Below are 19,317 nucleotides of genomic sequence, written 5' to 3'. Positions count from 1 at the left end.
TAGATTCCTCTATTCCCAGATCTTGTTTCTCTCTGGGCTCAGGGTTCCTCCCTTCGTGGGGCTTGCTTCTCTTTCCTCTCTGTGCTTACTTCCCAGGGCTCCAGCCTAAGACTTTGGCATCAAACTCCAACATCAAAACTCTAACATTGGGACTCGGACTTGGCCCAGTGGTTAGGGTGTCTGTCTACCACATGGGAGGTCCAAGGTTCAAACTCTGGGCCTCCTTGACCCATGCGGAGCTGACCCATGTGGAGCTGGCCCATGCTCAGTGCTGATGCACACAAGGAGTGCCGTGCCACGCAGGGGTGTCCCCCACGTAGGGGAGCCCCCCCACACAAGGAGTGCGCCCCGTAAGGAGAGCCACCCAGCGTGAAAGATATTGCAGTCTGCCCAGGAATGGTGCTGCACACACGGAGAGCTGACACAACAAGATGACGCAACAAAAAGAAACACAGATTCACATACTGCTGACAACAACAGAAGCGAACAAAGAAGACGACACAGCAAAATAGACACAGAGAACAGACAACTGGGGTGGGGGGGAAGGAGAGAGAAATAAATAAATAAATAAACAAGAAAACTCTAACATTAAAAACCCTCCAACTCTGTCCTTTGCCATGTCTTTTATCTGATGTGGTCCAATCAAAGCCCTAATCATAATTTAATCACACCTAGGTACAGATCAGTTTACAAACATAATCCAATATCTATTTTTGGAATTCATAACTATATCTAACTGCTACAATACTCTAGAAAGTGTTTCTAAAAATCAATAAGACAAAATTATAACAAGCCAATTAAAAACTGGAGAATATAAATAAGCATTACAATAAATACAAATGATCATTAAATTTATGAAAGCTCAGCCTCAAAAGAATAGAAATATATGAATTAAAATGAGAATATCTTTGCCATCAGATTGTCAATGTCAAAATTTTGCCATTTAATATTAATGGGGATATAAGGGAAACAAATGTTCATTATAAACTCTTTGTGAGAATATCAATTGGCCTACTCTTTGAGGGAAATTTGGCAAAAACTACCAAGAAATGTGTACCTTTGACTCAGCAAGTTCACTCCTAGGAATCTATTATAAAAAATACACGCACATTTGCCCCAAAACATGTTCACTAAGATGTACTTTGTAACACTGTTTATAGTAGCAAAAAATTGGGAGCATTCTAATTGTTTATTACAGGAGATGGCTAAACAAATTATATTTCCCTTTATATTAAAGCACTCTATGAAACTGTCAAAAAGAAAATCAATAAAAATTCATAGACAGAGGTTTCCAAGACCCTTTATGTATTAGTCACAGCCCTCTAGGGAAATAGGATCAACAGGAGACATCTGTCAATTGTATGAGGTTTTATGAGTCTCTCAGTGACTGTGGGGATGCACAAGCCGGGTTCCTCAGTAGGCTGCAAACTAGGGGCTCCGGCGGAAGTCAAATGAAGGTCCTTGAGGGCTTGCCAGGAGATACTGGCTGTCCAAAGAAGAGCTGGGAAATTCTCTCGATGCCGAAATCACTTCCCCTTTTACGACATTCAACTGATTGGAAAAAGCATCACCATTGCTGAGGGCAGTCTCTCTGACTGACGTAGAAACCAGCTATCTATGCCGTAAACTCACTGGTGACCAAAGTCCCCAAATGTATTACAATTAGCCCAGTGCTTGCTTGACCAAACAACTAGGCACGATTATCTGGCCAAGCTGACATATTAGCCTAACCATCACAATGTGCAAAAAGCAAGTTGAAGAATAATATATAGACTAATCCATTTATACAGCCCACCCTCCATTATATATATGCATGCATATGTAAATACACAGGAAAAAAACAGGAGGAATACCAAAAAAAAATAATCAACAGTGTTTTCTTTTTTTTTTTTTAATTGAAATTTGAACTTCATATAGTTTTTTTTTTTAAAGATTTTATTTAATTCCCCCCCTCCCCCGGTTGTCTGTTTCTGTGTCTTTTTGCTGCGTCTTGTTTCTTTGTCTGCTTCTGTTGTCAGCCGCACAGGAAGTGTGGGCGGCACCATTCCTGGGCAGGCTGCACTTTCTTTTGCACTGGGCAGCTCTCCTTACGGGTGCACTCCTTGTGCGTGGGGCTCCCCTACGCGGGGGACACCCCTGCGTGGGGCGGCACTCCTTGCGCACATCAGCACTGCGCATGGCCAGCTGCACACGGGTCAAGGAGGCCCGGGGTTTGAACCGCGGACCTCCCATGTGGTAGACGGACGCCCTAACCACTGGGCCAAAGTCCGTTTTCCGACAGTGTTTTCTTTTTGAGCAGAATGGAATGGAGATAGGATAAAAGGGGACTTTCATTTTCTACTTTGTCTTTCTATTATTTGATTTTTATTTACAACATCGTTGTGTTCCTGTATTACTAGAAGGAAGTACATTAAACATTAAAAATGGTTGTTTTGGGGTGATAGGTTTAATGGTGATTTTCTACATCTTTCCATTTTTCTGTATTTTCCAAATTTCATACAAGTTACTATGCATTATACAATAGGAAAATCCTTACTAAAATGATGCCATTATCCTGAAAACATGGTAATTGAAAGAAGCCAGTCACCAAAAGCCAACATTATTTGATTACATTGATATGAAAGGTTCAATATAGTCAAGTGTATAGAGACAGAAAGTAGATTAGCAGTTGCTTAGGACTACTGGGAGAGAGATGGGGGAATTTAGGTGGGACAGCTAAAGGGCAAAGGGTTTTCTTTCTGAGGTGATGAAATGTTCTAAAACTGATTGTGGTGATGGCTTCACAATTCTGTGACTATACTAAAACCCATTGAACTGTATAGTTTAAATGGGTGAATTGTACAGAACATGTATTCTATGTCAAAAAGGCTGTTACCAAAAAAAATCTTTAAAAACTGGTAATCGTTTGTGTAAGTGAGGGAAAGCCTAGTCCTCTGACCCACAGGCCTTCCCACGGAGGGCACAGGTGCTCACTGCTCTTGAGCAGGACTGTTGCCAGCATTGCCATGGGGACATGAGGGCCACACTCACTCAAGTACCTGCTCACCTGGTCAGATGTTGCTGTTGATCACCAGCACTCCCCAAGAGCTGTTTCATTTTCTCTTTGTCCTTCAAGGCAACATGAAAACATTCTCTGACTCTAAGATTCAGACCATTTAAAATGAAGAGCAAGATAGCCATTATCAAACAGTTAGCTTCTGGCAGACTAAGGGAACTAAAACTGACTTCTCAGCAACTCAGTGGTAATAACAATACCAAAAACAAAACAAAAATAAAAGGTAGTATTCATCAAGTGTTTATTTCATACTAGGCACTGTTTGAAACATTTTACATGTAAAACAATTTATAATGTGCCAAATGTATGAAACATGTGTTTGTGTGATGTAACTGTTCAAATCAAAATTTAATGAGCTTCTACTAAGTGCAGGGCTGAAGCAGGACAAAGATGAGCCCCCAGGAGAAGTCAGGGTTCCTGACATATCTGTTTAGGTGTAGTACATGGCCACGATTCCTTTTCTGCAATTCTGAAATCTGAAAAGGTTTGAACAGCTAAAATTACTTTCATAATTCATTTGGTAACAAAAGTCTTACCTGAACTTTATGAAGAGTGTGAATATTTATAGATTTTGCTATATAAATAATAAAGTTTGAGTATGGGGTTCTGTTCCAGATGCTACCAGGGTATTATGTAATATATAAGAGATTGCGGACCTGTAATTGATTCTTATTTGCACTGTGTAACTACCCACCACACTCACACCCACACAATTGTGGGTAAATAGTTGCTTCTGTTTCAAAATCACCACTAAAAATGGACAATGTAATAAGACCATGGCAATCATGGTGCTTAGTCTCATTCTTTTTATTCATTATTTAAAATTAAATAACATGAATAACATACTTCAAAAATTTTATACCATATCTTTCTTCAGTTGCTGTCATTCTGAAAAAAAAAAATGCCGAGAGATGATTTTAACCAAATATATTGGTTCTTTTATGGAATGTATAAATTAAAACCGAGTATGTGAAACACACATTTGAAAGGATTAACACAATATAATAACTATCAATTAGAAGTCACTGAATTATCACATAGATAGGACAATATTTTAGGCACTATTTAAGAAATTTACCCAGAGGGATAACAAGGAACACTCATTACTTTATATCTTAAAAAAAACTTCTTTCCCCTGCATTTATTCTCTGCCATAATTAAGGGTGGTGAGTGAATTGGATTGCGTAATGATTGATATAGATTGTCACAGCTAATCCCTCATGTGTTTACTAGCTTTATTAAGTTATTAAGATTATACAAATGCCAGATCATGCAGCAGTTCATTCAAGTTCAGGAAAATAGTTTGTTAGTTGTCTCAAGATAAGGTGCAGTCTGGTGCTTCAGAAAGTTTAGTGAAAACATTGGGATCTGGAAAGATTCTGGCTACTTGTTAGCTTTGGAGTTGCCAAGAGCTAGTCCTGCTGGGGATTGTTTTCCACTATTTTAAAATATAAAGGGTCTAACTTTAGTTTTTCCATTTTTTTCTTAAAGATTACAAGTTTCCTTTGTATTTCCAAACTAAATCTTTCCAGGCACATTTACTGGGGAACTAATGGGTTGTTTAGTTTATGAAATGGGTTTTAATCTTGTGAGTCCTCACTCTATCAGACCTAAGGAAATTCTACAAATACAGCACATCTTTTGAAATCAATTGAAGCTTTGTACCTAATTGAACCAAGGGCAATATAAACTCTGCCAAAGGTACCCTCAAGAGGATTTTATTAATCCGTGGATTCAGTTTTTTAATGATGTAAACTTGCATAAAAAGACTTAGTGTTGGTAAAGTTATCCTAATACTAATAGAAAAGACTTTGTCACACACAAAAAAAAATCGTGGTTATACTTGAGGCTTTTGGAAATCAGAATAAACTCTCAAGCTTCCAGGCTCAAGAAATTTTGTTTGCTACCATTGTGTGTGTGTATATATACATATAAATATATAAATATATATATATATATATATATATATATTTAAAGGCCACATTTAAAAGCACTCTGATTACATAATCATTTTGGCTTAAGCTTATCATTTAATGAACCATCACATTCCTACATGTACTGAAAGTGTTAATGCAACTCTAGATGAGTGATTTCTGTCAGGTACAGGCTTATTATATAGGTGGCTAATTTTTTATTCCTTTTCTAACACACTTATTTAAAATATTTAGTATTAACTACATTATTCAGTAGTTTTAGATTTTCAATTTATATTAAATAAACTTTAAATAATTTTAATATAAAATCAAGTATATCTGATTTCTAAGAAACTTAGTAAAAATGTTTTGCCTGTAGCAAATATGTTTTATAATTTTGACATTATTTTTATCATCCATAGTCTCTGTAATGATGTGTAAGAAAATAGAGCAAGTATCTAAGGTTATACAGACAAGTTGGCAATATTGTATAAGAAATTAGATCTTTGTAGTCAGTTTATTTTGCCACAAATAGCTCTTCTATAAAATCAAAATGATTTAGCCCAATTTTAATATTTTGGATTCAGTTCGACCACACTTCCCCTTTCTTTCACTCTAAACACATACACACAGCACACACACACCGGGAGGGTAATGGAAAGAACCTCCCCTAAGATTTTAGTAGAACCAGAGTTCTACGCTTGCTTCTGCTGAAGTATGATCTAGGTAAATACCAACGTTTTGGGGCCCTGCCTTCCCATTTGTTTCTTCTAGTTCCTGAATTCCATTTTAAACCTTGGAGCATATCATGTCTTTCAGTCTGAATATTACTCCTGTCCCAGCAGTAGAATTATAAAGGGTGCCAATGCAATGTTAAATCACATTTTATATTTTAGATGGGTAGCTTTACAGGTAGGCACAGGGGACTGAACTTTAAACTGTTGTTAAATATTCAGTATTTGAGTTTATGCGAATTTTGTACTGATGGTAAATTGTTTGAATATAAGATTTAAAATTCTAACAGTAAAAAGAGCTTACTTCACATTTGGGGGGACAGATATTATCCAGTCAATTAGAGTTTGAATTCACTCAAGTAAAAGTAATCTAAGGATATTAAGAGAGGTTGACAATATAAGTACTCAAAAATTTTATAGCAACATTATAGTTTGCATTCTTCTCTCCATAAGCGCTATTTAAAATATTTTCATGAACCTAGAAAATGTACAAGTATTTAAAAATACAATTAAATATTTATTTCAATGATTGACAGAAAACATTTCAAACTGTCAAGAAAAATGAGCAATATTGACATAATTGTTGGATATGTGCTAGCAAAGTAAGAATGATAGTAATTAATATCTCAGTTTCAAGAAAAAATCCTCTGCTTTGCCTGATCATTGAATAAAATACCCAAGTAGGTATAAGGCCAAGTATAAAAATCATGCTATAAGAATGGGAATTGGGGAGTGGGTGTAGCTCAATAGTTGAGCCCCTGCTTCTCACGTATGAGGTCCCAGGTTCAATTCCTGGTTCCTCCTAAAAAAATTTTAAAAAAAATTAAAAATAAAATTAAAAAAGAATGGGAATTAGTTGATGACTTACAAGACAGAATGCTCTTGTAGGTTTTTAAGTAAGCACTGCTGTTAAATAAAACTATTAGTCCAGTGCTTTTATGACTTCAACTCCCTTCTTTTGAATAAAACTGTTGATTGAATTAAGAAAAGCAGTGTTTCAGGAAAAGGGAAGAGGGAAGCATCATGGCCAAGAATTTCCCCAGATCCATAATAATCTGTACCTTCTTTTGTTCCCTTTGCACAGGAATATGAGAAAACAAAATTCTCATCCACCGTAAATATAATGGCGTGCACATGAGCAGCCGAGCACATTCTCACAATTTTACAGTGATTTCTCTATTTATAAAACGTTTTCACATGATTCACTTGATTCTCAAAATACTTCCATGAAATGGAGTACTAATTTAATTTTATAGATGAAAAATTGCTGCTTTAGAGGTTGACTTCTTACTCGTGGTCAAATACAGGCACAGCAAAGGCAAGCTTAGCACACAGTTTTTCTGATTTCTAGTTAAATATTCTTTCTTCTATACTATATTGGTTTTCAAACAAATAAAGCAGTACAGTTTAACAGTAAAAAAAAAAAACTTGTAATTTAAAGAAGCTAGCTTCATTTGGTGCATCTTTGTAATCAGAAATGGTTTACGGAACAGAATAGAAATATACATTATAAAATATTTGACAATGTGATCCAAATGATCTGTTCAGGAGAGAAGCTTTTTCAGTAAATTAAAAATTAGATGGAGTGGATGTGGCTCAAGCTGTTGAGAGCCTACTTCCCACATGGGAGGTCCCAGGTTCAGTCCCAGGTGCCTCCTAAAAACAAAAAGAAACAACAAGGAAACAAATGAAAAAAAAACAACTCAGGGGAGCCAATGTGGCTCAGTGGTTGAGCACTGGCTTCCTACATAAGAGGTCCTGGGTTCAATTTCTGGCCCTGGTACCTCAAAAAAAAAAAAAAAAATTAGTGGACTAAAAACTTACTGTAAAAAAAAAGTTACTGTACTTCCTTGACTCATTATTCTATCTTCACTTTTACTGATGAGTTTGTAAAATACAATTTGCAAACTAAATATATCAAACATCTAGCCCATTTTCCTTGTCTAGAAAACTCTTTTCTATACTTTTCTTGTATTGAAAGTAGGGAAATTTACTTGTGCAAACATGCTATCACTAAAAACATCCTATATTTACTTATATTGATAATTTTGAAAATAGCTGAAGGTAAATTGCATTTACTTTCTTTGAAAATGTCAGCATATACATAAATGTTTTTGCTTTCTAAATAAGGATAGTACAGTATAACATCAAAATATTTGCTGATGCCTAGTCCTACATTTTTATTTTTACAAATATTTGAAATAAAATAGTTTGCTTGGATCCTTAGATAGCTTTATAAACATAAAATCTCCAGGAGCATTAAACCAGAGAACAAATGAATGTAAAACATTTTCTCATGTTCAGGTGAAATAAAGGGAAGGTAAAAATTTCAGAAATTAGGTACAAACTTGGCCCCTTAAACAAGGAATTGCTATTTTAGTCTTAGTCAATACCTCTGAGATTATTTACTTTGTAAGTGAACAGTGCACTTTTAAATGCACTTTACTATGTGTTATTAATTATTAACTGAAAAGAATATAATTCATGATAAAAACTTAAATTGGACTATATGTGCAAAAAAAAGCCATTTCAAACTGTCAAGAAAAATGAATAATACTGACATATTTGGACACTAAGATCAGCTATATGTCAACAAAACGAGAATAGAGGTAATTATGCAGATGATTCAGTTTTAAGAAGTTGTCTGTTTTGCCTGATAATTTAGCAAAATACCTAATCTGGTAGTGTAACAAATAAGCACGGTGTACTGTATTAAATACCTTATAAAATAATGTTAATATAAGCATATGAATCAGGTAAGTAATGCTTTTTCTAAATGCTTCTATCACATCATTCTGTTCTTATTATTGGTATTTATCCTGAAATGACACACAGTCTACTTGTTAGATCTTTGGCATGTTTGAAGTCAGCAGAAGCACTCTTTCCTGGGCTTTACTGCTTCCTCAGAAGAATGCACAGTATTTGGAACAAAACCACTTTTAACCCCTTCCCAGCCATCCTGAATACAAATCTCTCCCTTTTTAATAAGTTCATATATGTCTCTTGTCAAGATTGTGAAGGATTCTTCTACGTTTGTAGCATCTTTTGCTGAAGTTTCTATATACTTCATACCACAGTCTGCTGACAGTTTTTCAGCTTCTTCCCTTGTAACTTGACGTTGTGAAGCTAAATCACATTTATGTCCAACTAGCAGAAATATAATCTGAAATGGCTGTACATGCATTTTTGCTTCTTCTAGCCAATCTCTCACATGTTCAAAAGATCGTCGGTTAGTAATGTCAAACACTAAAAATCCACCAACTGAGTTGCGGTAATAAGATCGAGTTATTGATCTGAAAAATAAATAGAAAAAATAGTTACAAAAGGGTAACATGTTTTTCCCCCTTCTTTCCAACAATGTAACACTGTAATAAAATTTGGAGATAACAATGTGACTGAACTAGAATTTGTGAATTTGTAAATCAAGGACAAAGTATATTAAGTGAACACAAATATTCTAAGAGACTAATACGCAAGCCAGTGTCACATACCGATAGAACGCTAATGTTGTAGTAGTTTTCTTTTTATTGTGGTAACATATACACAACACAAATATTTCCCATTTTAACAACTTCAAGCATATAATGCAGTGGCCTTAATTACATTTACCACCATCAATTACCAAAATTTTTCCATCACCCCAAACAGAAACTCTGTTCCCATTAAGCACTGATTCTCCATTTCCCATCCTCTGTCCCCACCCCTGCACTCTCGGTAATATACTTCTTGTCTCTATGAATTTGCATATTCTAGGTATTTCATTTAAGTGGAATCATTCAATATCTGTTCTTTTCTGTCTGGCTTATTTCATCCAACATAATGTCTTGGTTCATTCATGTTGTCATATGTCTCAAACCTTCATTCCTTTTTACAGCTGAATAATATCCCATTGAATGTATATACCACATTTTGCTTATCCATTCATTTGTTGTGGACACTTGGATTGCTTTGTTATAGTGGATTACTGATTTTTAAAAATATTTCTCAAGAACTACTGTACCATATAGTCATTGACCATAAGAAGAATATCCCACTGTCTTTGAGAGGTTATAAATAATACAATCCATTAAAATTTTTCTTTGAAGGCTAAATAATTTATTATTGTTTTCTTACTCACCTTTATATAAGTGAGTTTAGGCAGATGTGGAGTGTCTTGAAAGAAATCTAATTAAGGCTGTGCTATTAGAAAGCTTTAACACACTCAGTACCAAGTCTGCCTTACTTTTTTTCCTCCTCTAATTTAATTTGCCATTACTGGGATTTACAAAAACATGTTTTTTGTAGATGAAAACTTGACACTGAAATGCTTATGTATTAGGCAGAGGCATGTTTTACACTGTAAAAAAGACCATGTGTTCTAGCATTTTAAATTTACTTTTGAAAAGATATTTGGAATTCTATAGAATAAAATTATAGCAAAGTGTATATAATATATACCCTTATTAATAATTAATTGGAGCAAAAGGTCTTGGTATGTTATCTGCCATTTTTCCATAAAATAACTCCATCTCCAGTTTCCGTGCATGGCTCAAGATGTTAGGCTTAGAATTCTGATATAGTTAGACTCAAGACTCAGATATGGTTGTCCTAAGGGGTAAGGCTTTTCCTTAAGCAAGTGCTCACTATTGCTGCGAATCATTCTGAAGAAGAGGCAGGCCTTCAGACTGAAAATTTAAACTCGAAAGGCAGGTAAAGAGGAAGTATCTATCTTTTTCCAGACTTCTTCCCTTAGGTCGGGACAGTTAGGGTTCTAGAAGTTCTTGAAGGTAGTATGAGTAGGTACACAGCAGATTCTAAAAGAAGTAGGCAGGGAGACCTTCCTGTAGAGAATTCATAGTTGAGATGAACAACAAATTCATGAGCAACAAAATCTCGTTGCATGTTACTTTACGTCTATTTCCTGCTAGTCTTTGGAAGTCTCACTGAATAAATCAATGATTTAAAAAAAGGAAAAAAAAATAGGGAGGCATTTGGAGGGAAGGGAGAAATGAGATAAGAAATGAAGGGAGAAAGAAATGAAAGAATGGATTCCAATCTGGTCTCAGGTGTGTTATAAAGAATTGAGAGTTGTGAGACTACCATCCAATAAGAATAATAAAGGGGATAGAGCACCCGTAAATCCAGCATGACGGTAGCTTGGTGGGGAAGGAGAATTAAGGAGGACAGAAGTCAGGAGTACAAGCTCATAGTGGCCCTTGTCGTTCTCAAGTGGAAGATCTGGTTTTGATTATAGAAGACAACTGCTGGTTCTTTTATATCTTGTATGGTACACTACCAGCACATTCTACCCCTGTTCCAAAGGAACAGATATCCTCTCATAATGTTTCTTCCATCTCCGTGACTTAGCTGAAACCTGCTGGTCCCTCAGAACATTCTACGACACATTTATGTTGTTCATTGTATAGGATCAGGAGGAAGTGGCTTCTTCTGCTTTCCCAATGCCACTCCCCCAATGCCTGTTGTTGAAAAAAAAAAAAATCCCTTGCTCCTCCGAAGCTTGTGCCTTCTTGCTCTATCAACTGCTGTCATCTGTTAACCACTTGGTCATTCTCCATGCATCAAAGACTAATAGCACTATGCTTAGTTTATCTTTCTGTTCTAATTGCTGTCACTCTGCTTATTGCCTGTGATAAGCTATCTGATACCACCTTTCCATTTCTTGACTTCTTCACTTCTAATGAACATTTCCCTCCATTCTGCCTTTCTCATCCATTTCCTTTTTATCACCAGAAACTTTCACCACTTCCGAAACTGCAAATCCACACACCACTTTTTTTTTTTTAAGATTTATTTTTATTTATTTCTCTCCCCGCCCCAGTTGTCTGTTCTCCATGTCCATTTGCTGTGTGTTCTGTGTCTGCTTCTATTCTTGTCAGTGGCACCAGGAATCTGTGTCTTTTTTTTTGTTGCATCATCTTGCTGCATCAGCTCTCTGTGTGCGGTGCCACTCCTGGGCAGGCTGCACTTTCTTTTGCGCTGAATTACTTTCCTTATGGGGTGTACTCCTTGTGCGTGGGGCTCCCCTACGCGGGGGACACCCCTGCGTGGCACGGCACTCCCTTGTGCGCATCAGCACTGTGCGTGGGCCAGCTCCACACGGGTCAGGAGGCCCTGGGTTTGAACCGTGGACTTCCCATGTGGTAGGCGGACGCTCTATCAGTTGAGCCAAGTCTGCGCCCCCCACACATCACTTTTTGATCAAAATCTCCCAGCCTTCCAGCATAATTTTACTGTGGTAATTCTTTAATTTCATTTGTAATCTATTGACTGACATCATTCTAATTGCACTCCTGGAAATATCTTCAACCGCCAAGTCCCTTTCTCTGTCATATTCATCTGGGAAAATTCTGTCTCTGGATCAATCCAGCATGAAGCTGAATGTATGCAGGGGGAGAGATATCATTCAACCAGGCAGACTGGTGTCACCATTGATTGATTTTAACTAATCCCAAGTGGACACTCAACACTGCCACATAAGGCTGCTAGGGTCAGGAGACACTCTTCTCCCTTTTCCCTCATATTTAGGATTCTACTATAAGAAGAAACGGAATTTTCCTTGAACCTTCCTCTCCCCACAAAAAAGAAGTGGAGGAATACTTCGCCTTCTTTTCAGATTTCTTCACAGAAGGAGAAATGGTTGTTTCTTTTGGTTAGTCTGTTTCTAGGCAGGTGGGCAGGATCACTACGTGTTCAAGGTCAGTAGTTTCACATATCATCCCTTTCCCCTTTTCTACTTCCGGGATTCAAGCTAGTGGTTTGCTGAGTGTGACAATCAAGCAGTACTATACCAGTCTTTTCAAGTGCCTGGCACTTTGTAGGTGCATACTCAGTATGTTCTTAGTGATGAATGAATGGTTGATTTAGTCAGAGCTATAAACATAGCTGTTTGGGGAAAGAGGAGAAATGGGAGAGAAAATGAGGAAGTTTGAGGGAAACAGGTACCAGCAGGGAGAAAAAAGAAAGGTGCCCCAAATCAGCTCTATTAGTAGTGTGGTCTTTATTCTCATACCAAGGTCACTAATTTGTGGTATCTTATGCCTTCTAACAAGGGGAAAGAGGCATAATACTTGGTGGACTTTGTATTTTGGATAAAACCAGTATAATAATTGGATGTGCATCTGAACCACAGTGCTACCAGCTTTAATAAGGCTGGGAGCAAGATGAGCAAGATGAGACCCTTCAGCCAGTATAAGCTGCAGTGTCAGCAGTTTTGCCACTTGGCCTTGGCCCATCAGACCTAGTAGTGCCTGTAGCAGACCAGGATGCTCTATCAAGTCTGTGCAATCCTCAACTGGACAATTAGAGTGGAATTTTGGAATAAATACATGCCCTCTTTGTCAGGAACTATTACGTTTGAGAAATAGTTCTTGGCTTATAACCTAGGTTTGAGAGACTAAATGTCGGGCTGTGGAATACTAAGTGACAGTGCAATCCATGTGCCCATGATGAGCTGAGTGTTCTGATTCATTAGGCTGGAATTGTGTCACCAAGCAGAAGTGGTATTTATATAGGCTGGACTATGAGGTGGGACCTGAGGGGAGCTGGAGTAACAAGGTTCACATATCCAGTACGCCTACTCCTGCAGCACTCTCTCAACCCATGGCCTTATCTGGATTTCCCTGTAATTAAAGAGGAAAAGATTCAAATCTGCCTTACAGATGGTTCTACACACTGTGATGGCATCAGTCAGTCCCACTCAATGGTAGACTTGAAGGTCAATGGAAAAGAGAAATCCTCCCATCTGTGGAACTTCTAGTAGTACACCTCATTGTCTCCTTTTGCCACAGGAATAGATTAAGAGAGGTAAGGATCTACAATAATTCATTAGCAGATCCTAAGGGTTTGATAACAAGAAGGTGTGGGGAAGAGGTTTATGGATGGGTGGAGTATGTGAATACTTGTATCCTATAAGAATGCTCACAAAAAAATCCCCTTCCTTGAGGAATTCTTAGTAATTGGGGAGAAAAATGTCCTGTCCTAGAGTTATCAGTGTTTTTAACCCATTTTGGACTCAAATAAAGTGGCCATGGTAAAAAATGGGAGGCTATGCCTAGGCTTAACAAGACTTTCAATTACTAGGCTGGCCTTGACTTAATCCCCAAGTTTCTAGCAGCCACTGACACTGTGGAACTGGTACCTTACTCTAGGGATGTACCATCATGGAAGGGGCACTGTTATGCCCTCACCATAATAGGAAATTAGCTGCAGTGGTAAACACAGCATGGTGCTGGCATAAAGATAGACATATTGATGAACGAACCCAGATTGAGAATTCAGAAATCGACCCTTGTATCTAAGGCCAAATGATTTTTGACAAGGTTGTCAAGCCCACCCAGCTGGGATGGAAGAGTCTATTCACAAAATAGGAGAACTGGATATCCATAGTCAAAAGAAAGAAAGAGGACCCCTATCTCATACCATATACAAAAATTAACCCCAAATGGATCAAGGACCTAAATATAAAAGCGACAATCCTCAGACTCCTAGAAGAAAATGTAGGAAAACATTTTCAAGACTTTGTGATAGGTGGTAGTTTCTTAAACCTTACACAGAAAGCATGAACAATGAAAGAAAAAATAGATAAACGGGACTGCCTCAGAATTAAACGCTTTTGTTCTTCAGAAGAATTTGTCAAGAAAGTATAAACGCAGCCTATTCAATGGGAAAAAAATATTTGGAAACCACATATCTGATAAAGATTTGATTTCCATGTTATATAAAGAGTTCATACAACTCAATGATAAAAAGACAAGCAACCCAATTAAAAAATGAGCAAAAGACTTGAATAGACATTTTCCAAGGAGGAAATACAAATGTCTAAAAGGCACATGAAAAATGTTCAACAGCACTATCTATTAGGGAAATGCAGATCAAAACTATAATAAGATACCATTTCAGACCTTATAGAACGGCCATTATTTAAAAAACAGAAAACTCCAAGTCCTGGAGAAGATGTGGAGAAATAGGAACACTCCTTCACTGTTGGTGGGAATGTAGAATGCTGAGCCTCTGTGGAAGAGTTTGGAGGTACTTCAAGAAGTTGAATATAGAACTGCTGTATGATCCACCAATCCTGTTACTAAGAGTATACTCAGAAGAACTTAAAGCAAGGATGTGAATGACATTTGCACACTGTTGTTCATAGCAGGATTATTCACAATTTTTAAAACATAGAAACAGCTTAAGTGTCCATCAACCAATGAGCAGATAAACAAAATGTGGTATACATACATGCAATGGAATATTATTCAGCTGTAAGATGAAATGAAATTGGGATGCATATGACAACATATATGAACCTTAAGGATACTATGTTGAGTGGAATAAGCCAGACACAAAAGGACAAATATGGTATGGTCTCACCAATATGAACTAAATACATTGAGTAAACTCATGGAGGTAAATTCTAGAATATAGATTACTAGAAGACAGAATGTGGGTTGAGAATGGGAGTGGATGATTAATGTAGGCAGAATTTTAATAAGGTTTATTGTAAAAGTGTGAATAGAGTTGATGGTAACACATTATAATGAGTATGACAACCACTGCTGATTTCTAAATGTGATTGTGGCTGAAAGGAATAGTCTGTGGACTTAATGCCAATTTAAAGAAGCTAGAGGGAAGCAGCTGTGGTTCAAGCATTTGGGCGCCCGCCTGCCACAGGGGAGGTCCTGGGTTCAGTTCCTGGTGCCTCCTAGAGAAGACGAGCAGGACAGTAAGCTGAGCTGTCAGGCTGATGCGACGGGTCGGTATGGTGAGCTGACACAATGAGGAGACATAAAGAGGAAACACAATGAGACACAACAAGGCAGGGAGCAGAGGTGGCTCAAGTGACCTCTCCCACTTTGAAGGTCCTGGGTTTGGTTCCCAGTGCCTCCTAAACATAAGATGAGCAGAGCAGACAGAGAGAGCACACAACAAATGGACAGAGAGCAGACAGTGGGCACAAAACAACAAGGGGGAGGGTAGAAATAAATAAATATATAAAATAAATCTTGAAAAAAAAAGAAGGAAGCTAGAGAATAATCCAGGGACTGTACAACATAAGTGATTTCAGGGGTGGATGAAGATTGTGGTTAATAGTATAAATATAAGAATGTTCTTCTTTTACAAAGTGTTACGAATATGGTGATACACAGGAAAATTACCATGAGTGTAACTTATGGACAATAGTTAACTATAATATTTAGTATTTTGCAGCAATGGCAGAAAGATATTATTTCAATACTAAGAGACAAAAATAGGTTTTTTTTTCTCCTGAATGATAACAAATATACAATACTAATATAGGGCGTTAATAATTGTATAGGTTGTGGGGCAAATACAACAAATGCAAGACATGGACGACAGTTAGTAGTATTTTGAAGATGCTCTTTCATAGTTTGTAATAAATGTTTCACAACAATGCAAGGTGGTGGTGGTGGTGAGATGTATGGGAGCCCTATATGATAATATGCACGTTTGTTTTGTAAATTCACAAACTTTACTATACATTTATTGTCTATGTATGCTCATGTATAATGATATACTTCGATAAAATAGAATTTTTAAAAGGAAGCTAGAGGATAATCTAGGGAATGTATAACAGTGATTTTGGCGGCGGTGACTGAAGATTGTGGTTAATAGTATAAATAAAAGAATGTTCTTTTATAAAGTGTTAAGAATATGGGGGGAAAGTGGACGTGGCTCAACTGATAGAGCGTCTGTCTACCATATGGGAGGTCCAGGGTTCAAACCCAGGGCCTCTGGGCCCATGTGGCAAGCTGGCCCATGTGTGGCCGCACGCAAGGAGTGCCGTGCCACCAGGAGTGTCCCCCGTGTAGAGGAGCCTCACGTGCAAGGAGTGCTCCCCACATTGAGCTGCCCTGCGTGAAAAAAGCACAGCCTGCCTAGGAGTGGCACCACGAAAATGGAGAGCTAACACAGCAAGATGATGCAACCAGAAGAGACACAGATTCCCAGTGCCACTGAGAATGCAAGCAGACACAGAAGAACACACAGCGAATGGACACAGAGAGCAGACAACGGGATGGGGAGGGGGAAATAAATAAATAAAATAAATCTTAAAAAAAAAAAAGAATACGGGGATGCATGGGAAAATTACAACTAATATAACTTATCGATGATAGTTAACAGTAATACTGTAATATTTTTGCATCAATGGCAAAGAAGATATTATATGAACTCTAAGGGACAACAATGGGGGGTTTAAGGGAGCATGGGATTTTTCCTTTTGGACTAATGAAAATGTTCTAAAATTTTTTTTAAAAAAGACTTATTATTTATTTCTCTCCCCTCCCCCACCAGTTGTCTGCTCTCTATGTTCATTCGCTGTGTGTTCTGTGTCCACTTGTATTGTTGTCAGCAGCACCCAGAATCTGTGTCTCTTTCTGTTGCATCATCTTGCTGCATCAGCTCTCCGTGTGTGCGGCGCCATTCCTGGGCAGGCTGCACTTTTTTCGTGCTGGGCTCTCCTTACAGTGCCACTCCTTGCGCATGGGGCTCCGCTGCGCAGGGACACCTCTGCGTGGCATGTCACTCCTTGCGGGCATCAGCACTGTGCCGTGGGCCAGCTCCACCCGGGTCAAGGAGGCCCTGGATTTGAACCGTGGACCTCCCATGTGGTAGGCAGATGCCCTATCCATTGGGCCAAATCCACTTCCCAAAATATTCTAAAATTGAGGTGGGAAGTGGATGTGGCTCAAGCAATTGAGCTCCTAGCACACGGGAGGTTCCAGGTACGGTTCCCGTTGCCTCCTAGAGAAGACAAGCAAGACAGGGAGCTGGCGCAGTGAGCTGACACAACAAGATAACACAGCAAAGAGCTACAAAGAGGAAACACAATGAGAGACACAACAAGCCATTGGGCACCTCCCTCCCACATGGGAGGTCCCATGTTTGGTTCCTGTGCCTCCTAAAGAGATGAGCAGACACAAAAGGCACACAGAGAATAGACAGAGAAAGCAGGCAGCAAGCGCAAACAACAAAGCATGGGGAATAAATAAAAATAAATCTTATTAAAAAATTGACTGAGGTGATGACAGCACAACTCTGATGAAAATGAGAGCCACTGAGTGTACACTTTGAATAAAACATGGGACTGTATAACACAGTGAATCCTGAGGAGCAAATATATAATACTAATGTGGGATGTTAATAATCAGGTGGGTTTGGGGAAAATACACCAAATATAAGATACAGTAGTAATATTAGGTGATGCTCTTTCATAGTTTGTAACAAATGTTTCACAACAATGCAGGCTATTGGTGGTGGGATGATGTATGGGAGCCCTGTGTGACGACATGCAAGTTTGTTTTGTAGGTTCACAACTTTTACTATATCCTTATTGTTTATATATGTTCATGTATGAATGATATACGTTAATGCAAGTTTATTTAAAAAACAAAACCATGATGCTTCTGTTGCCTTAGCAATTCAGACCGCTGACCGCCAGTTGGCCATTTCAGGCTTATTATGGCACTGGGGAAACAGGCAGAAAAGGACAACAGCCTCCTGGGGACTACGCAGCCTCCTGTGATTCTGGCTGCCCAGAACTCTGGGATCCTTTGATTCATTCCAAGTGGTCACCCAGCTTCCCAACTCTGTGTCCTGGACATACTTCCGGAAAGTCCTTTCTTGGTTTTGTTGCTGGAAACCAAGAATCTGACTTAGAGTGTCTGTTTATATTTTGTAAGAAAATAACGTTTCAAAATAAGGTCACAAATAGTTTATAACTTTCAACATATGCATAATTTTATGAAACCAAACTTCATTCGCATATATATATATATATCTTTGTTTCAGAACACTAGAAAAATGGTTGCCTTGTTCATGTAATAATTTTTACTTAATTTTCATCTCTTTAGGTTTTTCCTGAAATCATATGTAGACAAATAATGACAGCACCTAAGTTTGCCTACATATGCAAGGAGTTAAATATGAGTAAGGCAATCAAGGGTGAAAGATATGCACTCGGGAATATGGAGACTTCTTGACATGAATGAAAAGATTACTGAGGTTCTGAGAAATGTAAATGATATCTCAAATTAAACAATTATCAGGTTTCCTGGATGACACTGAAAACAAGACGCTGTTGTCCTATCAAGGACAAAGTTCCACAGGCCTTGGAATGCTCAAGATTATTTATAGTAGATGGTTCCTTATATAAAAAATTTTATCTGAAAGCAGCAGAATTATATAGATCCTTTACATTATTATTATGAACTTTGTTGGATGTGTGCAAGCCTCTTTAAAAAAGCAACAAACTATAGAGCACTTGTTGACATACACAGGTAAAACGTACCAGGTGTTCCACTGTGGAAATGCCCTTCTTGTGGCTTTGCCAATTGTAAAACGGGCATTTAGTGGATACGGATGCCAAAGGCTGTTGGCTGCAAGCAGCCAGTGAATGCATTAGCCTTGTGAGCGCTGCTTTTCCACAATGACGTTACATCCCTACTGCCTTCTGGGAATAGTCACTATGTTGACGCTTTATTTACCTGCTTCGCTTGTCTTGGATTGCTGGCCCTTTGGACTGCTTCCAAGAGATGAAAACTCAGGTCTCCCCTCCCCTTCTATTATAAGTGACCCTAATTGTTCCTGCTTGCCTAAGATT

General features: G+C 38.0%; 1 protein-coding gene across 1 annotated transcript in view; it reads right to left on the bottom strand.

Moving 5' to 3' along the window:
• Positions 1-5,457: 5,457 nt before the first annotated feature.
• The window catches only part of RAB39A (RAB39A, member RAS oncogene family), a 35,448-nt gene continuing 21,588 nt past the window's right edge, over positions 5,458-19,317 (bottom strand). Inside the window, exon 2 of the mRNA XM_004470848.3 lies at positions 5,458-8,995. Within this exon, the coding sequence (XP_004470905.1) occupies positions 8,569-8,995 (427 nt within the window). The 3' untranslated portion in view covers positions 5,458-8,568. The remainder of the gene's footprint in view (positions 8,996-19,317) is intronic.

This window comes from Dasypus novemcinctus, chromosome 27, assembly GCF_030445035.2.
Source record: "Dasypus novemcinctus isolate mDasNov1 chromosome 27, mDasNov1.1.hap2, whole genome shotgun sequence".
Taxonomy (NCBI): Eukaryota; Metazoa; Chordata; class Mammalia; order Cingulata; family Dasypodidae; genus Dasypus; species Dasypus novemcinctus.
The sequence above is the reverse complement of the archived record's forward strand: the minus strand, read 5'-3'. Positions and strand labels throughout refer to the sequence as shown.